A 24,713-nucleotide genomic window follows, 5' to 3' on the forward strand; every position below is an offset into this window, starting at 1 on the left:
CATCCGGTGGTTCCTTCTACTCCCCACAAAGATCCCCTGCCATCCAGTGGTTCCTTCTAATCCCCAACCAAGATCCCCTGCCATCCATTGTTTCCTTCCAATCCCCACCAAGATCCCCTGCCATCCGATGGTTCCTTCTAATCCCCACCAAGATCCCCTGCCATCCGATGGTTCCTTCTAGTCTCCACCAAAATCCTCTGCCAACCACTTTCTCCCTCTTATCCCATCAAGAGCCGTTGCCATACATTCTCTTCCTCTAAACCCAAAAAAGCCCCTCCTACCAAGTGGACCTCTCTATTCCCTTTCATGAGCCCCTGTTACCTATTGACTTCCTCCAATCTCCACCAAGAGCTCCGGCCACCAATATCTCCTGCCACCCAGTGTCCAAATCTAATCCCCACGAAGAGCCCCTGCCACCTATTGTCGCCCTCTAAATCACATCAGGAGCACCTGTCAACCAATATCCCTCTAATTCCCACCAAGAGCCCCTACCACCCAGTGTCTTCTTTTATTCCTCCAAGAGCCCCCGCCAACCATTTGTCCTCTTCTAATCCCAGCATGATCCCCTGACAACCAATGTCCCTCTAATCCCCACCAAAAGCCCCTGCCACTAATTGTCCTCATTTAATTTGCAGCCTGCCACTGAAACTGTCTAATCCCAACAACCTCTGCCCCCCAGTGTCTCTCCAATGCACACCAAAAGCCCCTGCCACCCAGAGATCCCCTCCAAATTACACCAATAGCCCCTGCCACCCAGAGATCCCCTCCAAATGACACCAAAAGCCCCTGCCACCCAGAGATCCCCTCCAAATGACACCAAAAGCCCCTGCCACCCAGAGATCCCCTCCAAATGACACCAAAAGCCCCTGCCACCCAGAGATCCCCTCCAAATGACACCAAAAGCCCCTGCCACCCAGAGATCCCCTCCAAATGACACCAAAAGCCCCTGCCATCCAGTGATCCCTTCCAAATCACGCCAAGAGCTCCTCTCATCCAGTGATCCCCTCCAAACCACACCAAGAGCCCCTGCCACCCAGTGATCCCCTCCAAACCACACCAAGAGCTCCTCTCATAAAGCAATCCCCTCCAAACGACACCAAGAGCCCCTGCAGCCCAGAGATCCCCTCCAAACCACACCAAGAGCCCCTGCAGCCCAGAGATCCCCTCCAAACCACACCAAGAGCCCCTGTCATCCAGTGATCCCCTCCAAACGACACCAAGAGCCTCTGCCACCCAGTGATCCCCTCCAAACCACACCAAGAGCCCCTGTCATCCAGTGATCCCCTCCAAACCACACCAAGAGCCCCTGCCACCCAGAGATCCCCTCCAAACCACACCAAGAGCCCCTGTCATCCAGAGATCTCCTCCAAACCACACCAAGAGCCCCTGCCACCCAGAGATCCCCTCCAAACCACACCAAGAGCCCCTGTCATCCAGTGATCCCCTCCAAACCACACCAAGAGCCCCTGCCACCCAGAGATCCCCTCCAAACCACACCAAGAGCCCCTGGCATCCAGTGATCCCCTCCAAACCACACCAAGAGCTCCTGCCACCCAGTGATCCCCTCCAAACGACACCAAGAGCCTCTGCCACCCAGTGATCCCCTCCAAACCACACCAAGAGCCCCTGTCATCCAGAGATCTCCTCCAAACCACACCAAGAGCCCCTGCCACCCAGTGATCCCCTGCTAATCCCCATTGTCATAAATGTAGTTGTGTGTTATACAGATGAAGTCTGGGGGCACTGGTTCTCTGCCCGCACCCCACACTAATAAATAAATCAAAATGGAATTAAACCAGTTTAAATGCCGCGCTAGAAACCACAGATGCTGTAGATAAAAAGATTTTCTTTATTTCATAATTCTACGCGTTTCAAAGGCATCTCCAACTCCTTCTTCAGGAACAAAAATCATTATTAGATGATTTTTGTTCCTGAAGAAGGAGGCGGAGATGCCTTTGAAACGCGTAGAATTATGAAATAAAGAAAATCTTATCTACAGCATCTGTGGTTTCTAGCGCGGCATTTAAACCGGTTTAATTCCATTTTGATTTATTTATTAACTGCTCCCCGGGGCCGCTGCTAAACCACTATAATCACTCACATGCGACCTTAGGGTGTTGTGACTGGCACAACCCTACCAGGTGAGTGTGTCTCTTTCTGTCTCTCTACCCTCATACCGGGTAAGACCCTATTGCGCTTTTTTTCCCCTACAGCTTTACAAGGTGCACCCCACACTAAGAACAGGTAATTGAAGTAGATTTTCTAATGGAGAGCAGACGTGGAGTGTGGTTGGTTATCTGATGGAGAGCAGACGTGGAGTGTGGTTGGTTATCTGATGGAGAGCAGACATGGAGTGTGGTTGGTTATCTGATGGAGAGCAGACGTGGAGTGTGGTTGGTTATGTGATGGAGAGCAGACGTGGAGTGTGGTTGGTTATCTGATGGAGAGCAGACGTTGTGTGTGGGTGGTTATCTGATGGAGAGCAGACATGGAGTGTGGTTGGTTATCTGATGGAGAGCAGACGTGGAGTGTGGTTGGTTATCTGATGGAGAGCAGACGTTGTGTGTGGTTGGTTATCTGATGGAGAGCAGACGTTGTGTGTGGGTGGTTATCTGATGGAGAGCAGACGTTGTGTGTGGTTGGTTATCTGATGGAGAGCAGACGTGGAGTGTGGTTGGTTATCTGATGGAGAGCAGACGTGGAGTGTGGGTGGTTATCTGATGGAGAGCAGACGTGGAGTGTGGGTGGTTATCTGATGGAGAGCAGACGTGGAGTGTGGGTGGTTATCTGATGGAGAGCAGACGTGGAGTGTGGGTGGTTATCTGATGGAGAGCAGACGTGGAGTGTGGTTGGTTATCTGATGGAGAGCAGACGTGGAGTGTGGGTGGTTATCTGATGGAGAGCAGACGTGGAGTGTGGGTGGTTATCTGATGGAGAGCAGACGTGGAGTGTGGGTGGTTATCTGATGGAGAGCAGACATGGAGTGTGGTTGGTTATCTGATGGAGAGCAGACGTTGTGTGTGGTTGGTTATCTGATGGAGAGCAGACATGGAGTGTGGTTGGTTATCTGATGGAGAGCAGACATGGAGTGTGGTTGGTTATCTGATGGAGAGCAGACGTGGAGTGTGGTTGGTTATCTGATGGAGAGCAGACATGGAGTGTGGTTGGTTATCTGATGGAGAGCAGATGTGGAGTGTGGTTGGTTATCTGATGGAGAGCTGACATGGAGTGTGGTTGGTTATCTAATGGAGAGCAGACGTGGAGTGTGGTTGGTTATCTGATGGAGAGCAGATGTGGAGTGTGGTTGGTTATCTGATGGAGAGCAGACATGGAGTGTGGTTGGTTATCTGATGGAGAGCAGACATGGAGTGTGGTTGGTTATCTGATGGAGAGCAGACATGGAGTGTGGTTGGTTATCTGATGGAGAGCAGACATGGAGTGTGGTTGGTTATCTGATGGAGAGCAGACATGGAGTGTGGTTGGTTATCTGATGGAGAGCAGACATGGAGTGTGGTTGGTTATCTGATGGAGAGCAGACATGGAGTGTGGTTGGTTATCTGATGGAGAGCAGACATGGAGTGTGGTTGGTTATCTGATGGAGAGCAGACGTGGAGTGTGGTTGGTTATCTGATGGAGAGCAGACATGGAGTGTGGTTGGTTATCTGATGGAGAGCAGACATGGAGTGTGGTGTACACAGAAGGATTAACAAGTAGCTGACAGTTGTTGGAGAGGCAAACTGTGACTGTACATCCCAATTACCGAAGAGGTGCGAATCAATACAAAGCATATTGATGTGTGGTGTGTACAGAATGGTGATCGGTAAGATGACGACTTCTGTAAGAGGCCCTCGGGGGAAAGTATGTCCTACAGCAGAATGAGGGCTAAAAACGGGACTATAGTCAAATCTAATTAGCCACCCCCTCTGATCTCAGCAGAGGGAGGAGTGAGGGGTCTATGAGACCCTTTATACCATCTCATTGTCAGACCCCAGATGCCCTGAGCCGATCTGTCCACGATTCCAGCAGCGTCTCCTCCACCGCAACGCTCTCCGATCCAATTCATAAGACATATGTGTATTCTGTCCCTTTTATTTTATCCTGGTTTTCCCCTCTATGTCGTCTCTTTATTGCTTTTATCCTGGTTTTCCCTTTATGATGTCTATTATTTTATCCTGGTTTTCCCTCTACAATGTCTCTATTATTTTATCCTGGTTTTCCCTCTACAATGTCTCTATTGCTTTTATCCTGGTTTTCCCTCTTCAATGTCTCTATTGCTTTTATCCTGGTTTTCCCTCTACAATGTCTCTATTGCTTTTATCCTGGTTTTGCCTCTACAATGTTTCTATTGCTTTTATCCTGGTTTTCCCTCTACAATGTCTCTATTGCTTTTATCCTGGTTTTCCCTCTACAATGTCTCTATTGCTTTTATCCTGGTTTTCCCTCTACAATGTCTCTATTGCTTTTATCCTGGTTTTCCCTCTACCATGTCTCTATTGCTTTTATCCTGGTTTTCCCTCTACAATGTCTCTTATTTTATCCTGGTTTTCCCTCTACAATGTCTCTATTGCTTTTATCCTGGTTTTCCCTCTACAATGTCTCTATTATTTTATCCTGGTTTTGCCTCTACAATGTCTCTATTACTTTTATCCTGGTTTTGCCTCTACAATGTCTCTATTACTTTTATCCTGGTTTTCCCTCGATAATGTCTTTCTATTATTCCATCTTTTGTAAGTTTTTTAAGCACTGTACGGTTTTTGTACATTAAATCTCAAATGTAATATGTTTGTTCCTTGCTGCTTTACACTTCCTCACAAACCCTGAGGAGGGTGAGAATAGCTTCGATGTGTTACCCTGTGTATGCTAGAGTGCAAGAAGAGTAGCTAACAGGAGCTCGGGAAAGCTGGGTGGCGTGTGCCAGTGTGCGACCCAGTGCAGGCGTATCGCGGGTGATCACCACTGACTGCCCCAGCATGACGTATGGCTGTGCTACACTTAGCACACAATACAGACCTCGAGGGCGGAGCGGGCAGGCCTGCCTCCAAGGGATCACACATGGACCCTAACCCTGCTAGCGGACTAGCCCTCAAAGGATCACACACAACCCAAACTCTGAGGGCAGAGCAGGCGGCCTAGGTTCCGAGGGATCAAAGACAACCCAAGCTCTGAGGGCAGAGCAGGCGGCCTAGGTTCCGAGGGATCAAACACAACCCAAGCTCTGAGGGCAGAGCAGGCGGCCTAGGTTCCGAGGGATCAAACACAACCCAAGCTCTGAGGGCAGAGCAGGCGGCCTAGGTTCCGAGAGATCAAACACAACCCAAGCTCTGAGGGCAGAGCAGGCGGCCTAGGTCCCGAGGGATCAAACACAACCCGAACCCCGAGGGCAGAGCAGGCGGCCTAGGTCCTGAGGGATCAAACACAACCCGAACCCCGAGGGCAGAGCAAATGACCTAGGTCCCGAGGGATCAAACACAACCCGAACCCCGAGGGCAGAGCAGGCGGCCTAGGTCCTGAGGGATCAAACACAACCCGAACCCCGAGGGCAGAGCGAGCGACTTAGGTCCCAAGGGATTACACAAGCAAAGTTGAGTGAGGGACGTGGTCAGGGCCATCAGCCTCCTCAAATTATCGGAGGACGCAGCGACTACGAGCAGTGAGAGGAACCCACCAGTTTTACATGAGATCAGCATTGTACACACAATAAGACACGCTGGAGGAGAATGGCTTTATTTGGGCATATTATAGCGGGATCTGCCTGTATTCTACCCACTGCGAGTGACAGTGGGGGGGGGGACATACAGTGAATTCTCCGCACACCACAGACATTGCTGCAGTCACCATAGAAGCAGATCACATCCTCATCCATCATTACACATAGTAGTCAGTGAGTGCCAGCTCTGCAGCCCAGCACTGGGATCCATGTCAGTAGTATATAATCAGTGCTCCTCCAGCCTCGGTACGACACGAGCGCAGGAACGTACGGCTGGGGTCCATCACCCGACGCCTCCAGCACTCGCGTCGTGGCAGCAAAAAATACTTTGTTTTCATTCTTCACACTTTACAAAATGTCTGAATGTAAACTATGAGCAAGCAGAGGGTGAAAACATTCACAGAGCTGGTCCAGCTCCAGAGCTGCGGGTGCGTCACAATGTGTCAGTGCGCAGCAGAGATGAGCAAAGCTGCAAAAATTCCAACTCTCAGATTTGTGCAGGAAATTTAATTCACATTAATGTGAATTAAACACATCCTCGGCGGCCACGTGGCCCTGCAGCCGTGGTCTTGTTTGGGCCTCCCCGGCCATCCTCGGCGTCTGCAGTCACCCCCACATCGCTGGTGCCTCCAGCACTGATTCGCTCCCGTGACGTCGCAGAGCACAGTCAGCGCAGGAGGCACCGGCGATGGTGGCCGGCGGATGATGATGATGATGATGGCCCAGTGAAGGCAGGCCGAGCGATTATATATTTTTTTTATGACGCAGCAGAGTTGTGGCCGCTGGATTCAGCCACAGGGAAACGTTTTGGATTCCGTCACATCCGGATTTAATGCAAAATTGGGGGCAAACGCGATTTGCTCATCTCTAAACGGAAGCAGCCGTGTCAGCAGAACCGGGTCAAGGTTGGGTTTTCAGCCTCAGAATGTAAACAAGACTGTTGCTATTCACTGACACAAGACAGAGATCTTGCAAATGGCGATGAATGGAATAATCAAGTCTATTAGAAAGGTCCAGAAACTTTCATTCCACCACGACCGTCCCTGTATTTTTGGGCCTTCCTGTATACTGTCCTGCTGGAATGAATCTTACGGGTTTCTCCATCTTCCCCCTAGAATACTACAATGGGTTGGGTCAGAAAACTGCTGCCAGGAGGAGCAACCGACCAGGCAGCCTCGGGCACCGTGAGAGGAATACCTTCCCCGGCACTGGTGGGAGTGGATCTTCAGGACCGTGGGCCACCTCAGATTTAGTGTCAGGAAACCACCATCATTCACAGAACTTACATACTGCTAAGAAATATACACAGCTATATACAAAAGGTAGAAAAGTCCAGGACTGTTCAGTGCTTCATCCTGCAGGGGGAGCTACGCCATGACCCCATGCGGCCTCCACCAGGAGGTTTGTCATTCGGTACCAGTCACGTTTTTACCCCTCCATTTAATAAATTAATATTGGATTTTGGGTGGGGAATCTCTGGAGCTCGGGGTCCCGGAAAGACAAGCACGACAGGTCATGTAGATCTGGAAGAGGCAGTAGTCATGGTCATGGCAAAAGGCACAAGTGGGATTAATCTGTGGTGACCGGTCGCAGGTCAGTACCGTTTCCAAAGGTTCAGTTCATTCAGAGATTTCTTTCTAATGATATAGAAGTTTCCATGACACAAGTGTCCAGAGAAGCCAACGATGGAGACTTCCATGTAAGACCTCTGAGGGGGTTTATGACACAAAGAACATTAATGGCACCAGATGGAAACACTTGGATCAGGTCTATGGTCATTTCTTAATAAGAGTTCCTAATTTCCCCAGCAGTTTCCCCACTTTCTTATCCTTGGATTCATCCTCGTTCTCCTCTACTTCTTCTTTTTTGCAGAACACTTCAAACCTGCTATAAACTCGTTTCTCCTTGCGGATACTCTCCATTCGCTTTAGCAGGTTATCTCTGTCCTCAGGAGAAGTTGGAGAAGGCCGTGAGAATCGGGTTCGGCTAAGGAAGCTTCCCGTCCTGGTGACAGAAGTTGACTCTGAACTGCTGGCATCTTCAGCTTTGGTCTCTGTTGAGGTGGAGTTGGCAGTGGCGGTGTCTGAATCATTGGTGCTCAAAGCCTGAGACTGTTTGGCCATCTCTGCCCGATTCTTCTGACTGTTGGCAGATATTTGCTCCAGGATCACTTTGGTGTCGTCTCGTAGGTTACTACTGAAGATGACATTTGAGGTTGAAGAAGATAACCTGGACGTAGAAGTGGATTTGGGTGGAGAAGTAGAAATCATCTTGGTGGTCTTGTCTTCAGTTTCCGCCGCAGTTGTTGGCTCTGAGACCTCGGTTTTTGAGAAACGTCTGAGGGCATTATTCTGTTTCTCTACTTTAGCTGCATCTGAAACTGCCTCTTCTTCTGCCTTCTTCTCAGTTTTTGACTGGAGAAATTGCTTAAGTCTCATTGACCCTCTCCGGATAAACTCCATTGGGGTCGGCTCTGTTTTTGCCAGTTCCTCCTCTGTTTTGGTTGTGGTTGGGGAAGTGATGATAGGTGTTGGATTTTGGGACATACTTTCTAGAGCATTTCCGAACAAAAGGCCAGGGTTTATTTTGCTCGCGGGCTTTTGCACTTCAACCTCTGGAGATTTTGGTGGGTCTATAACTTCAGTAATAATAGGTCCACTTTCTTTCGGCTCTGGAAGAGCAGCCATGTTGCTACCTACAGTTTGAATACTTGAAACCTTTTGTTCCACCTTGGTCAATGTGCTTGTCTGTCTATCTTTGCTAAACAGGTCTTGGAACTGAGAAGTGACTGAAGAGCGATACTGCGACTCGAGAAGTGTTCGGCTGAAGGAATCCTTATCTAGAAGTTTGGATTCTAGAGATTTGTAAGCCACAGTTTCAGTAGTGCTCTTCTTCTGTCCATCTTCTGTCTCCTCCTGGACGACTTTTGTGGCTGCTTTGGCTTGCATTACGGAGGTCACTTCATTGTCTTTGTTGCCGGCCCTGTACTTCTCCAGGATCTCGGCTACTTTGGATGACGTTTTTATGATCTCGTTGTCTTTGACCACCTCGCTCGTGCTCTGCTCCTTCTGAATGACCTGCACAGCCTCAGCGGTGGAGCCGTGCTGCTCCAGTTTCGAGTTACTAAATATCAGTGATGATCGTAAGCGGGAACTTCTTTGAATTAAGGGGTTAGTCCGTGATCGGAAAGAATCATGACGTGATAGGAAGGTGTCTTCTTTCTCCTTTTCTATCAAGGCCAACTCTTTGCTTGTGTCGACTTGCATAGGGGCTTCACTAACAGCTAATATGGGTTTATATGGGGGGATCGGATCAATGGAATACTTTGCTAATGTCTCATTTGTGGATATTTGTTTTTCTACCAGAAGTGGGGCTTCTTCGAAAGGTTCTGAATCTAAAGCCATCGTCATTCCTTCTTCGTCCTGGTCTGGCTGAATTCCACTCAAGTACGAGGAGATGCGCCAGCTGCGCAAACCTTGTTTGTTTTCTTGAACTTTTTTATCTGCATCTTGGTCTTGGAAAAATTGCTTCTGCTCAGTGCCCTGCTTTTGTGTGGGGGACATTTGACACATAAACTTCTGACGTGCTTGAGATTTTTGTCCAAATCTTCCTTCGTTTCCCAGCACCACCTGGTCGGAGCCATGTTTAACCTCTCGGGAGGAGCTGGAGGGATTGTAGCCCAGTCTGGTATTTGGACCCTCAACCGCATAATTAGCTTCTCCCTGCAAAGCTTTGTAAGAGGGAAACCTGGAATCCATGTCATCCATTTCCTGGAAACCCTGCCGGTTGCCTCGAATCTTCTCAAACAGTCCCTGAGTCCTACCTGTGCGATCCATTTGTACAAACTGACTTTTCTGGAACTGGCTTGACTGAAAGCGGTACTCATTGTTGTCATTATTCATAAACATTTGCCTTGAGTACTGCTTTGATGCCGAGTAGTTCTCAAAGGTGCCTTCTGCAAAGCTGTGCCTTTTGAAGGCATCAATGTCCAACTGTTTGTTTTGCATGAAGGACATCTGCATTTTATCCATTTGCGTCTGCATTTGGTCAGGAAACTTTGGCCCATGGAATCTCATGCCAGCATTATCCATGGTGTGTCTCATGAGGTCTTCTCTGCGGAATGATTGCAGATAATGTCTATCAGGATCTACACCAAAGGAATTAAAAGAGTTCTGGGAGCTGTCATCTCTGGGGTACATGAAGTGAAGCTTTCGGTCATAGAAAGGACGAGGGCCGGCAAATGGGACCATTCCCATGTAAGGCTTTTCCATCTTGATCAAAGCATTCTCCGGGGGAATAAGAGGGTCAGACTGTGCAAACAGGATCCGGAACTCCTCATCAAAGCTGGAAACCAATTCTCCCTGGAAGATGTGAGCGATGCTGCGATGGATCTTCTCAAATGACCACATAAAGCTGTGAATACAGAAGAAGACATAGGTCTCAATGAAAATCCACAAAAACAGACGAAAAAATTCACCAGATCCAACTCTCAGAACTCGTCACAACAGTCAGATAAAGGGTCTCAAGTGCAGCTCACCTGTAAGTGCCACTCAACACCACTGTACAGTCCACCAGCATGAACTTCTCCAGGAGGTTCCCCTTGAACGTAGTGCCCGTCCTGCAGAAGTACGTGGGGCCAGAGACAGTCCGCACCCTCAGGAACTGAGGAGGAAAAATGGGTCACATGAGTGTAACGTGTTATCTGAACATGAAATGCAGACCCTTGTGAAATGGTGAAATTCAAGGATCAGGAGAGAGCAGTACTGTGTTTGGGGCAAGGAACCACAACCACGTCCGGGGCAACTCATCAGAAACCAAGTCAGGGGCAACTCATCAGAAACCAAGCCAGGGGCAACTCATCAGAAACCAAGCCAGGGGCAACTCATCAGAAACCAAGCCAGGGGCAACTCATCAGAAACCAAGCCAGGGGCAACTCATCAGAAACCAAGCCAGGGGCAACTCATCAGAAACCAAGCCAGGGGCAACTCATCAGAAACCAAGTCAGGGGCAACTCATCAGAAACCAAGTCAGGGGCAACTCATCAGAAACCAAGTCAGGGGCAACTCATCAGAAACCAAGCCAGGGGCAACTCATCAGAAACCAAGCCAGGGGCAACTCATCAGAAACCAAGCCATGGGCAACTCATCAGAAACCAAGCCAGGGGCAACTCATCAGAAACCAAGCCAGGGGCAACTCATCAGAAACCAAGTCAGGGGCAACTCATCAGAAACCAAGTCAGGGGCAACTCATCAGAAACCAAGTCAGGGGCAACTCATCAGAAACCAAGCCAGGGGCAACTCATCAGAAACCAAGTCAGGGGCAACTCATCAGAAACCAAGTCAGGGGCAACTCATCAGAAACCAAGCCAGGGACAACTCATCAGAAACCAAGCCAGGGGCAACTCATCAGAAACCAAGTCAGGGGCAACTCATCAGAAACCAAGCCAGGGGCAACTCATCAGAAACCAAGCCAGGGGCAACTCATCAGAAACCAAGCCAGGGGCAACTCATCAGAAACCAAGCCAGGGGCAACTCATCAGAAACCAAGCCAGGGGCAACTCATCAGAAACCAAGCCAGGGGCAACTCATCAGAAACCAAGCCAGGGGCAACTCATCAGAAACCAAGCCAGGGGCAACTCATCAGAAACCAAGCCAGGGGCAACTCATCAGAAACCAAGTCAGGGGCAACTCATCAGAAACCAAGTCAGGGGCAACTCATCAGAATCCAACTCAGGGGCAACTCATCAGAATAAAGGAAAGGAATAAAAGCTAAATCGGGCAAGTCACCAGAACCAAGTCAGGGGGCAATTCACCAGAACAAAGGAATGGAATAAGAGCTAAATTAGGGGCAAGTCACCAGAACCAAGTCACAGGGGCAAGCCATCAGAACTACGTCAGGAGCAAGTCATCAGCACCAAGTCAGCGGCAAGCCACCAGAACCAAGTCAGGGGCAAATCACCAGAACAAGGGAAAGAAATCCGAACCAAGTCAGGGGCAAGGAACCGGATTCAAATCAGGGGCAAGTCACCAGAACCACATCAGGGGCAAGTCTCCAGAACCAAGTCATGGGCAAAATCACCAAAACAAGGGAAAGGAATCAGAACTAAGTCAGGGGCAAGTCACCAGAACCATATAAGGGGCAATTCTCCAGATCCACCAAATCAGGAGTGAGTCACTAGAACCACGTCAGGGGAAAGTCTCCAGAACCACCAAGTCAGGGGCAAGTCTCCAGAACCACCAAGTCAGGGGCAAGTCTCCAGAACCACCAAGTCAGGGGCAAGTCTCCAGAACCACCAAGTCAGGGGCAAGTCTCCAGAACCACCAAGTCAGGGGCAAGTCTCCAGAACCACCAAGTCAGGGGCAAGTCTCCAGAACCACCAAGTCAGGGGCAAGTCTCCAGAACCACCAAGTCAGGGGCAAGTCTCCAGAACCACCAAGTCAGGGGCAAGTCTCCAGAACCACCAAGTCAGGGGCAAGTCTCCAGAACCACCAAGTCAGGGGCAAGTCTCCAGAACCACCAAGTCAGGGGCAAGTCTCCAGAACCACCAAGTCAGGGGCAAGTCACCAGAACTAAATCATGGGCAAGGAACCAGAACCTTGCAGGTTTAGAAAATACTTCTATCACTCATAGTATAACACAGTTTTACAAATGTTCCATGGTACGATTCCCCGAGGATCCAAAACTTAGTTAAGTTGATGTATTCAGGGCAGCCCTCATTGGCAATGTCACCGGATGCTGGTTCCATCTTCTTACAAAGTAGGACAGATTATGAAGTCACATCGCACAGTATATAGCAGTCTGCTGCGTGCCATGCACAATGCCTTGTGGCAGTGACACTCCTGGCCCCATCAGCCGGAGAGGGTGCGGGGGCGACAGCTGCTCGGCTTTATCTGCAGGGATACAATGGAGAGACCTGGAGCCAACAGCAGCTCCTGTCACTGCAGCAGCTCCTGTCACTGCTCCGTCACTACAGCAGCTCCTGTCACTGCGCCGTCACCACAACAGCTCCTGTCACTGCGCCGTCACCGCAGCAGCTCCTGTCACTGCGCCGTCACTACAGCAGCTCCTGTCACTGCGCCGTCACTACAGCAGCTCCTGTCACTGCGCCGTCACCACAACAGCTCCTGTCACTGCGCCGTCACCGCAGCAGCTCCTGTCACTGCACAGTCACCACAGCAGCTCCTGTCACTGCGCCGTCACCACAACAGCTCCTGTCACTGCGCCGTCACCGCAGCAGCTCCTGTCACTGCGCCGTCACCGCAACAGCTCCTGTCACTGCGCCGTCACCGCAGCAGCTCCTGTCACTGCGCCGTCACCGCAGCAGCTCCTGTCACTGCGCCGTCACTACAACAGCTCCTGTCACTGCACAGTCACCACAGCAGCTCCTGTCACTGCGCCGTCACCACAGCAGCTCCTGTCACTGCTCCGTCACCACAGCAGCTCCTGTCACTGCGCCGTCACTACAGCAGCTCCTGTCACTGCGCCGTCACCACAACAGCTCCTGTCACTGCGCCGTCACCACAACAGCTCCTGTCACTGCGCCGTCACCACAGCAGCTCCTGTCACTGCGCCGTCACCACAGCAGCTCCTGTCACTGCACAGTCACCACAACAGCTCCTGTCACTGCGCCGTCACCACAGCAGCTCCTGTCACTGCGCCGTCACCACAGCAGCTCCTGTCACTGCACAGTCACCACAACAGCTCCTGTCACTGCGCCGTCACCACAACAGCTCCTGTCACTCCGCCGTCACCACAGCAGCTCCTGTCACTGCGCCGTCACCACAGCAGCTCCTGTCACTGCGCAGTCACCACAGCAGCTCCTGTCACTGCGCCGTCACCACAGCAGCTCCTGTCACTGCGCCGTCACCACAGCAGCTCCTGTCACTGCGCCGTCACCACAGCAGCTCCTGTCACTGCGCCGTCACCACAGCAGCTCCTGTCACTGCGCCGTCACCACTCGGAGGCGCCGCCTGTGTGGCTCACTCGGAGGCGCCGCCTGTGTGGCTCACTCGGAGGCGCCGCCTGTGTGGCTCACTCGGAGGCGCCGCCTGTGTGGCTCACTCGGAGGCGCCGCCTGTGTGGCTCACTCGGAGGCGCCGCCTGTGTGGCTCACTCGGAGGCGCCGCCTGTGTGGCTCACTCGGAGGCGCCGCCTGTGTGGCTCACTCGGAGGCGCCGCCTGTGTGGCTCACTCGGAGGCGCCGCCTGTGTGGCTCACTCGGAGGCGCCGCCTGTGTGGCTCACTCGGAGGCGCCGCCTGTGTGGCTCACTCGGAGGCGCCGCCTGTGTGGCTCACTCGGAGGCGCCGCCTGTGTGGCTCACTCGGAGGCGCCGCCTGTGTGGCTCACTCGGAGGCGCCGCCTGTGTGGCTCACTCGGAGGCGCCGCCTGTGTGGCTCACTCGGAGGCGCCGCCTGTGTGGCTCACTCGGAGGCGCCGCCTGTGTGGCTCACTCGGAGGCGCCGCCTGTGTGGCTCACTCGGAGGCGCCGCCTGTGTGGCTCACTCGGAGGCGCCGCGCCTGTGTGCCTCACCTGGAGGCGCCGGCTGTGTGCCTCACCTGGAGGCGCCGGCTGTGTGCCTCACCTGGAGGCGCCGGCTGTGTGCCTCACCTGGAGGCGCCGGCTGTGTGCCTCACCTGGAGGCGCCGGCTGTGTGCCTCACCTGGAGGCGCCGGCTGTGTGCCTCACACTCACCACACACAGAGACAGTCGTCCGAATATTGGAGCTAGAGGGGCCAAAGTGTTCCCAGTAAAAGGGCACCTGGTGCAGGAGAGGAGAGCCTCGGACCCTCGGACCCTGCACTCGGAGGGTGCAATGTTTTCTCCGGAGCGTCCCTTTAATATGTGTGACATTAGTATTATAACCCCCTGTGGAGGATTCCGCTGTCTGAGCAGGATTTGCAGTTTCATATGATCACACGCCTGGGATTGACGACCTTTGCACCGCGGCTCGCTGAGCATTCTGGAAGCGCACGGTCAGCAGCTGCCGCACCACCAGCCGCTCCCTGCTGCACCGCGCGGTGTTTACCAATGGTGGAGAACAGCATCTCCCACCCGGACAGTGACTACACCTGGAGGGGACCCGCGGCTGTGCCGAAATAACACCATATATCCCCCAAAGTGCATCATCCTCTGTAGTGGATACAGCTCTGCAGGAAGAGAGGGAACCGGATACTCCGGGCCCCAACACAAAATCTGCAACTGACCCCCATCAAGCCCTCGGAGGGATGAAGACCCCCGTCCACACCACAGACTGCAGGGCTGACCCTCGTCATCCTCAGGGCTCTCACCTCCACAAAGTTCAGATTCACCCTGCACTTGGACGCCATGTCCAGAAAGTGCTGCGAGTTCATCTCGTCCAGGATGACGTAGACTGGAACGCGTCGGGCCGCAGCATCCAGGAGGTCGGAGAGGATGTCCACGTCCGTGAAGATGTCCATGACTATCCCGATGACCTGAATGTGAAGACAACACAAAGAAATAATGAGAGATAACTACACACGAGGAAGAGGACAGAGGAGAAGAGGACAGAGGAGTCTGGAGGAGAAGAGGACAGAGGAGTCTGGAGGAGAAGAGGAAAGAGGAGTCTGGAGGAGAAGAGGACAGAGGAGTCTGGAGGAGAAGAGGACAGAGGAGTCTGGAGGAGAAGAGGAGTCTGGAGGAGCCGAGGACAGAGGAGTCTGGAGGAGGAGAGGATAGAGGAGTCTGGAGGAGAAGAGGACAGAGGAGTCTGGAGGAGAAGAGGAAAGAGGAGTCTGGAGGAGAAGAGGACAGAGGAGTCTGGAGGAGAAGAGGACAGAGGAGTCTGGAGGAGAAGAGGAGTCTGGAGGAGCCGAGGACAGAGGAGTCTGGAGGAGGAGAGGATAGAGGAGTCTGGAGGAGGACAGAGGAGTCTAGAAGAGGAGAAGGACAGAGGAGTCTAGAGGAGGAGGACAGAGCAGTTTAGAGGAGGAGGACAGAGCAGTCTAGAGGAGGAGGAGAGAGCAGTCTAGAGGAGGAGGACAGAGGAGTAGAAGAGGAGGAGGTGGACAGAGGAGCCTAGAGGAGGTGGACAGAGGAGTCTAGAGGAGGTGGACAGAGGAGTCTAGAGGAGGTGGACAGAGGAGTCTAGAGGAGATGGACAGAGGAGTCTAGAGGAGATGGACAGAGGAGTCTAGAGGAGGAGGAGGATAGAGGATAAGGAGGCGGAGGACGACAGAAGAGTCTGGAGGGAGGAGTGGACAGAGGAGTCTGAAGGAGTATAGAAGAGTCTGGAGGAGGAGGGGGACAGAGGAGTCTGGAGGAGGAGAGGACAGAGGAGTCTGGAGGAGGAGAGGACAGAGGAGTCTGGAGGAGGAGAGGACAGAAGAGTCTGGAGGAGGAGAGGACAGAGGAGTCTGGAGGAGGAGAGGACAGAGGAGTCTGGAGGAGGAGAGGACAGAGGAGTCTGGAGGAGGAGAGGACAGAGGAGTCTGGAGGAGGAGAGGTCAGAAGAGTCTGGAGGAGGAATGGACAGAGGAGTCTGGAGGAGGAGTGGACAGAGGAGTCTGGATGGAGGAGTGGACAGAGGAGTCTGGAGGGAGGAGTGGACAGAGGAGTCTGGAGGAGGAGTGGACAGAGGAGTCTGGAGGGAGGAGTGGACAGAGGAGTCTGGAGGGAGGAGTGGACAGAGGAGTCTGGAGGGAGGAGTGGACAGAGGAGTCTGGAGGAGGAGAGGACAGAGGAGTCTGGAGGAGGAGAGGACAGAGGAGTCTGGAGGAAGAGAGGACAGAGGAGTCTGGAGAAGGAGAGGACAGAGGAGTCTGGAGGAGGAGAGGACAGAGGAGTCTGGAGGAGGAGAGGACAGAGGAGTCTGGAGGGAGGAGTGGACAGAGGAGTCTGGAGGGAGGAGTGGACAGAGGAGTCTGGAGGAGGAGAGGACAGAGGAGTCTGGAGGAGGAGAGGACAGAGGAGTCTGGAGGAAGAGAGGACAGAGGAGTCTGGAGAAGGAGAGGACAGAGGAGTCTGGAGGAGAGGACAGAGGAGTCTGGAGGAGGAGAGGACAGAGGAGTCTGGAGGAGGAGAGGACAGAGGAGTCTGGAGGAGAAGAGGACAGAGGAGTCTGGAGGAGGAGAGGATAGAGGAGAAGAGGACAGAGGAGTCTGGAGGAGGAGTGGACAGAGGAGTCTGGAGGGAGGAGTGGACAGAGGAGTCTGGAGGGAGGAGTGGACAGAGGAGTCTGGAGGGAGGAGTGGACAGAGGAGTCTGGAGGGAGGAGTGGACAGAGGAGTCTGGAGGGAGGAGAGGATAGAGGAGTCTGGAGGAGGAGAGGATAGAGGAGTCTGGAGGAGGAGAGGATAGAGGAGAAGAGGACAGAGGAGTCTGGAGGAGGAGTGGACAGAGGAGTCTGGAGGGAGGAGTGGACAGAGGAGTCTGGAAGGAGGAGTGGACAGAGGAGTCTGGAGGAGGAGAGGACAGAGGAGTCTGGAGGAAGAGAGGACAGAGGAGTCTGGAGGAGGAGAGGACAGAGGAGTCTGGAGGAGGAGAGGACAGAGGAGTCTGGAGGAAGAGAGGACAGAGGAGTCTGGAGGAAGAGAGGACAGAGGAGTCTGGAGGAAGAGAGGACAGAGGAGTCTGGAGGAAGAGAGGACAGAGGAGTCTGGAGGAAGAGAGGACAGAGGAGTCTGGAGGAGGAGAGGACAGAGGAGTCTGGAGGAGAAGAGGACAGAGGAGTCTGGAGGAGGAGAGGACAGAGGAGTCTGGAGGAGGAGAGGACAGAGGAGTCTGGAGGAGGAGAGGACAGAGGAGTCTGGAGGAGGAGAGGACAGAGGAGTCTGGAGGAAGAGAGGACAGAGGAGTCTGGAGGAGGAGAGGACAGAGGAGTCTGGAGGGAGGAGTGGACAGAGGAGTCTGGAGGAGGAGAGGACAGAGGAGTCTGGAGGAAGAGAGGACAGAGGAGTCTGGAGGAGGAGAGGACAGAGGAGTCTGGAGGGAGGAGTGGACAGAGGAGTCTGGAGGAAGAGAGGACAGAGGAGTCTGGAGGGAGGAGTGGACAGAGGAGTCTGGAGGAGGAGAGGACAGAGGAGTCTGGAGGAGAAGAGGACAGAGGAGTCTGGAGGAAGAGAGGACAGAGGAGTCTGGAGGAGGAGAGGACAGAGGAGTCTGGAGGAAGAGAGGACAGAGGAGTCTGGAGGAAGAGAGGACAGAGGAGTCTGGAGAAGGAGAGAGGAATCCATAAAAAGGCAGAGGTGTCCAGACGGGAACAGAGGAGTTTAAAAGGAGAGACAATGAGTCTGGAGGGAGAAGAGTTTAGAGGATGAAAAGTGAAACCAGGAGGGGAACAAAGCGTCCGCAGATCTCAAGATCTAGAGAAGAAAAAAAAGGGAATTGGAAGAGAAAACAATGGAGCTGAAGAAAGGAAGAAGGACAAAAGAGCCGGAAGGAGAAAAAGGAAAGCGATTAAAGGAGGACAGAGCAATCTGGAAGGAATAATAAAGGGATTATGCCGGGGGACAGGGGGGGCCGGAGTTCATAGGGGTACAGGGAGGACGGATTTTGGAGGGGGAAGGAGGGACAGGGGAGGCAATGGGGGGGGGGGAACAGTAAGCTGGAGGGGGATAGGGGAGTCCAGAGGGAGACAGAAGAAGAGATTATATCAATGTACAAGTATAAGGTGGACGATGGTACAAAGGTGTCTGGAGAGGACAGAGACATCTAGGAGGATAGGGTCATCTGAGTACAGAGGATATCGTGGCCGGACATTATACAATATGGACGTCATATGTCTATTGATATTGTGATCATTCAGGACTATACAGGTACAGAGGTTTCCCTCCGCTCTCTATACAGACACATCTGCAGGTTTTCCCCTCCGCTCTCTATACAGACACATCTGCAGGTTTTTCCCTCCGCTCTCTATACAGACACATCTGCAGGTTTCCCTCCGCTCTCTATACAGACACATCTGCAGGTTTTCCCCTCCGCTCTCTATACAGACACATCTGCAGGTTTTCCCCTCCGCTCTCTATACAGACACATCTGCAGGTTTTTCCCTCCGCTCTCTATACAGACACATCTGCAGGTTTTTCCCTCCGCTCTCTATACAGACACGTCTGCAGGTTTTTCCCTCCACTCTCTATACAGACACGTCTGCAGGTTTTTCTCTCCACTCTCCAGAATAATGAGAGAGAGAATGTTTTCCGGCATTCTTCTTCCTTTCTGCAGAGTGACGTTCCCTCCAGGTCATTAGTATTTGGTGGCATTACCCTTACACTGTGTGACTTGGAGGAAATGTTTTGGATCCTTCCAGAAGCTTCTCACAATAGTTGGTGGAATTTGGGCCGATTCCTCCTGACAGATCTGGTGGAGCTGAGCCGTGTTTGGATGTCGCCGCTTGCTCTGGTCTTTTCAGCTTTGCCCATACATTGTCACTAGGACTGAGATCAGGGCTTTGTGATGGCCACTCCAAAACATTGACTTTATTCTCCTTAAGCCTCTGTGTAACCAGTTTGGCAGTAGCTTTAGGTCATTGTCCATTTGGAAGATCCATTTCTGCCCAAGCTGTAAGTTCCTGGCTGACGTCTTGAGATATTCTTCAGTATGGCCACAATCTTCGCTCCTCATGACGACATCTATTTTGTGAAGTCACCGGTCCCTCCTGCAGCAAAACACCCCCAACATGACGCCGCCCCCGTGTGTCACAGTGTGGATGATGTTCCTAGGCTTCAAAGCTTCTGCCTTTTTCCTCCAAATATAACAATGGTCATTATGGCAAATAGTTCAGTTTTAGTCTCGTGAGACCCCAGGACGTCTCCACATATTAAGGTCTTTGTGCCTGTCCTAACATTAATCTGGCTTTTTTTCTGTTTCTTTTGGAGTAATGGCTTCTTCCTGCAGAGCGGTCTTTCATCCCATGTGTATACAGTACTCGTGTCACTGTGGATAATGACACAATGTTACCAGCTTCCGCCAGCATCTTCACAAGGTCTTCTGCTTTTGTTCTTGGGTTGATCTGCACTCGTCTGACCACAGCACATTCATCTCTGGTGCACAGAACCCGTCTCCTTCCTGAGCGGTATGATGGCTGCACATTCCCAGCTTGTCTGTACTTGCGTATAGTTGTTTGTACGGATGAACGAGGCACCTTCAGGGATCTGGAAATTGCACCCGAGGATGAACCAGACTTGTGCAAGTCCACAATTCTCCTCCTGAGATCTCGGCTGATTTCTTGTGACTTTCCCATAACGCTGCACAAAGAAACTGTGTGTTTCAGGTCTGCATTACAATACATCCACAGGTGTGTCTGTAATTCACTCAGATGTTGTCAATAAACCTATCAGAAGCTTCCAAAGACATGACATCATCATATGGGCGGTCCCATATTGTGTAAAGGTACAGGACTCTTAGTGTATGGAGACTTCACTCTGCAGAAAGGAATAAAAATGCCTGAAAACCTCTCGCTCATTATTCTGGAATTTGGCAAATAGAAATATTTTGGTTCCTAATTGAGAAAAACCTGCAGATGTGTCTGTATAGAGAGCGGAGGGAAAATCCTGCAGATGTGTCTGTATAGAGAGCGGAGGGAAAAAACTGCAGATATGTCTGTATAGAGAGCGGAGGGAAAAACCTGCAGATATGTCTGTATAGAGAGCGGAGGGAAAATCCTGCAGATGTGTCTGTATAGAGAGCGGAGGGAAAAAACTGCAGATGTGTCTGTATAGAGAGCGGAGGGAAAAAGCTGCAGATGTGTCTATATAGAGAGCGGGGGGAAAAACCTGCAGATGTGTCTGTATAGAGAGCGGAGGGAAAAACCTGCAGATATGTCTGTATAGAGAGCGGAGGGAAAAACCTGCAGATGTGTCTGTATAGAGAACGGAGGAAAAAACCTGCAGATGTGTCTGTATAGAGAGCGGAGGGAAAAACCTGCAGATGTGTCTGTATAGAGAGCGGAGGGAAAAACCTGCAGATGTGTCTGTATAGAAAGTGGAGGGGAAAAACCTGCAGATGTGTCTGTATAGAAAGTGGATGTAAACTTCTGGTTTCAACTGCATAGGAGGATATATAGGACCACACAGGTCTATGAGGATATATAGGACCACACAGGTCTATGAGGGTATATAGGACCACACAGGCGTATGAGGGTATATAGGACCACACAGGCCTATGAGGGTATATAGGACCACACAGGTCTATGAGGGTATATAGGACCACACAGGCCTATGAGGGTATATAGGACCACACAGGCCTATGAGGGTATATAGGACCACACAGGCCTATGAGGATATATAGGACCACACAGGTCTATGAGGATATATAGGACCACACAGGCCTATGAGGGTATATAGGACCACACAGGCCTATGAGGGTATATAGGACCACACAGGCCTATGAGGATATATAGGACCACACAGGCCTATGAGGATATATAGGACCACACAGGTCTATGAGGGTATATAGGACCACACAGGTCTATGAGGATATATAGGACCACACAGGTCTATGAGGATATATAGGACCACACAGGTCTATGAGGGTATATAGGACCACACAGGTCTATGAGGGTATATAGGACCACACAGGCCTATGAGGGTATATAGGACCACACAGGCCTATGAGGGTATATAGGACCACACAGGCGTATGAGGGTATATAGGACCACACAGGCCTATGAGGGTATATAGGACCACACAGGCCTATGAGGGTATATAGGACCACACAGGTCTATGAGGGTATATAGGACCACACAGGTCTATGAGGGTATATAGGACCACACAGGTCTATGAGGGTATATAGGACCACACAGGTCTATGAGGGTATATAGGACCACACAGGTCTATGAGGGTATATAGGACCACACAGGTATATGTGGGTATATAGGACCACACAGGTATATGAGGGTATATAGGACCACACAGGTCTATGAGGGTATATAGGACCACACAGGTATATGTGGGTATATAGGACCACACAGGTCTATGAGGGTATATAGGACCACACAGGCCTATGAGGGTATATAGGACCACACAGGCCTATGAGGGTATATAGGACCACACAGGTCTATGAGGGTATATAGGACCACACAGGTATATGAGGGTATATAGGACCACACAGGTATATGTGGGTATATAGGACCACACAGGTATATGAGGGTATATAGGACCACACAGGTATATGTGGGTATATAGGACCACACAGGTATATGAGGGTATATAGGACCACACAGGTATATGAGGGTATATAGGACCACACAGGTATATGAGGGTATATAGGACCACACAGGCCTATGAGGGTATATAGGACCACACAGGTCTATGAGGGTATATAGGACCACACAGGTATATGAGGGTATATAGGACCACACAGGTATATGTGGGTATATAGGACCACACAGGTATATGAGGGTATATAGGACCACACAGGTATATGTGGGTATATAGGACCACACAGGTATATGAGGGTATATAGGACCACACAGGTATATGAGGGTATATAGGACCACACAGGTATATAGGGGCATACAGTCTTGGCGTGGCCGGTCTCTCACCTGTTGGGCGGACCGGATCATCCTCCGCACCTCTTCCTTAATACTGGGGCTATCAGGAGGCGGTGGATGAATCAGAGTTGTCACCTCCGTCCCTTGGAAGCCAAATATGGTGGGCCAGCCGAGGTCCAGCTCGGGGGCGGCGGTGTCAGAGTGCATGGGCCAGTAGGTCCCTGAAGAGCCATCGTCCTCCTCCTGTCCGCTGTAGTTATGATCCGGGTATAGAATTTCTTGGGTGGGCTCCGGGGGTCTTTGCAGGTATTTTGAGATGTGGTCAACTTCAGAATGACACAAGAAGTCCGGCGCCCCCTCCTCGGAGAGGAAGCGATCGTACGCCTCCGGCCCCTCCTCCGCTAGGACGTCAATAGCAATGCGGTAATACTCCTTGTAGTGGGGGGGCAGGTAATTGGGGTCCAGAGGATTATCCCCCTGCGAGGAACTCTGGGAGCGACGTGCCATGGGTCTGCAGAGAGAGGGGAGGGAGGAGACCTGGAAAGAAGCAGAAAAACCATTACAGCATGGCGCCATTACTGGGAGACACCCCCCCCATACTGGGACTGGCCTCCTCCCCCCCCCCCCATACTGGGACTGGCCTCCCCCCCCCCCCCATACTGGGACTGGCCTCCCCCCCCCCCATACTGGGACTGGCCTCCCGCCCCCCCCCATACTGGGACTGGCCTCCCCCCCCCATACTGGGACTGGCCTCCCCCCCCCATACTGGGACTGGCCTCCATCATCCGCTTCACATCGTATTCTCACGGTCTACCATATTTGAGACACTTGTGCACCGCTCATGTAGAGACCCGTGCTACTATTCTCTGTTAGCTGCCAAGACAACATGATTCTAACGCATTTTGAGACATATTTGACTGTAAAAGCAAGGCATGCTGGGTAATGCCCGCCGTCTTTGAATGCATTCTGGGTATAAACGCAGCATGCCGGGGGACGTGAGAGGGTGCTGGAGAGAGGCAAGCCAGGCAACACAGCAGCGTGCTGGAGAGAGGCAAGCCGGGCAACATGGCAGCGTGCTGGAGAGAGGCAAGCCGGGCAACACAGCAGTGTGCTGGAGAGAGGCAAGCCGGGCAACACAGCAGCGTGCTGGAGAGAGGCAAGCCGGGCAACACGGCAGCGTGCTGGAGAGAGGCAAGCCGGGCAACACAGCAGCGTGCTGGAGAGAGGCAAGCCGGGCAACACAGCAGCGTGCTGGAGAGAGGCAAGCCGGGCAACACAGCAGCGTGCTGGAGAGAGGCAAGCCGGGCAACACAGCAGCGTGCTGGAGAGAGGCAAGCCGGGCAACACGGCAGCGTGCTGGAGAGAGGCAAGCCGGGCAACACAGCAGCGTGCTGGAGAGAGGCAAGCCGGGCAACACAGCAGCGTGCTGGAGAGAGGCAAGCCGGGCAACACAGCAGCGTGCTGGAGAGAGGCAAGCCGGGCAACACAGCAGCGTGCTGGAGAGAGGCAAGCCGGGCAACACAGCAGCGTGCTGGAGAGAGGCAAGCCGGGCAACACAGCAGCGTGCTGGAGAGAGGGAAGCCAGGCAACACGGCAGCGTGCTGGAGAGAGGCAAGCCGGGCAACACAGCAGCGTGCTGGAGAGAGGCAAGCCGGGCAACACAGCAGCGTGCTGGAGAGAGGGAAGCCAGGCAACACGGCAGCGTGCTGGAGAGAGGCAAGCCGGGCAACACGGCAGCGTGCTGGAGAGAGGCAAGCCAGGCAACACAGCAGCGTGCTGGAGAGAGGCAAGCCAGGCAACACGGCAGCGTGCTGGAGAGAGGCAAGCCGGGCAACACGGCAGCGTGCTGGAGAGAGGCAAGCCAGGCAACACAGCAGCGTGCTGGAGAGAGGGAAGCCAGGCAACACAGCAGCGTGCTGGAGAGAGGCAAGCCAGGCAACACGGCAGCGTGCTGGAGAGAGGCAAGCCAGGCAACACGGCAGCGTGCTGGAGAGAGGCAAGCCGGGCAACACAGCAGCGTGCTGGAGAGAGGCAAGCCGGGCAACACAGCAGCGTGCTGGAGAGAGGCAAGCCGGGCAACACAGCAGCGTGCTGGAGAGAGGCAAGCCGGGCAACACAGCAGCGTGCTGGAGAGAGGCAAGCCGGGCAACACAGCAGCGTGCTGGAGAGAGGGAAGCCAGGCAACACGGCAGCGTGCTGGAGAGAGGCAAGCCGGGCAACACAGCAGCGTGCTGGAGAGAGGCAAGCCGGGCAACACAGCAGCGTGCTGGAGAGAGGCAAGCCGGGCAACACAGCAGCGTGCTGGAGAGAGGCAAGCCGGGCAACACAGCAGCGTGCTGGAGAGAGGCAAGCCAGGCAACACGGCAGCGTGCTGGAGAGAGGCAAGCCAGGCAACACGGCAGCGTGCTGGAGAGAGGCAAGCCGGGCAACACAGCAGCGTGCTGGAGAGAGGCAAGCCGAGCAACACAGCAGCGTGCTGGAGAGAGGCAAGCCGGGCAACACAGCAGCGTGCTGGAGAGAGGCAAGCCAGGCAACACGGCAGCGTGCTGGAGAGAGG

General features: G+C 52.7%; 1 protein-coding gene across 1 annotated transcript; it reads right to left on the bottom strand.

Moving 5' to 3' along the window:
* Positions 1–5,703: 5,703 nt before the first annotated feature.
* Positions 5,704–22,690, bottom strand: FAM83H (family with sequence similarity 83 member H). Its single transcript, XM_075332439.1, has 4 exons — positions 22,208–22,690; positions 14,997–15,161; positions 10,245–10,369; positions 5,704–10,120 (listed from the first exon to the last, which is right to left on the bottom strand). The coding sequence occupies exons 1-4, from the start codon at positions 22,661–22,663 to the stop codon at positions 7,483–7,485; spliced, it is 3,384 nt and encodes a 1,127-aa protein (XP_075188554.1). The 5' UTR covers positions 22,664–22,690; the 3' UTR covers positions 5,704–7,482.
* Positions 22,691–24,713: the final 2,023 nt, after the last annotated feature.

Source organism: Anomaloglossus baeobatrachus, unplaced genomic scaffold, assembly GCF_048569485.1.
Source record: "Anomaloglossus baeobatrachus isolate aAnoBae1 unplaced genomic scaffold, aAnoBae1.hap1 Scaffold_328, whole genome shotgun sequence".
NCBI classification, from domain to species: domain Eukaryota; kingdom Metazoa; phylum Chordata; class Amphibia; order Anura; family Aromobatidae; genus Anomaloglossus; species Anomaloglossus baeobatrachus.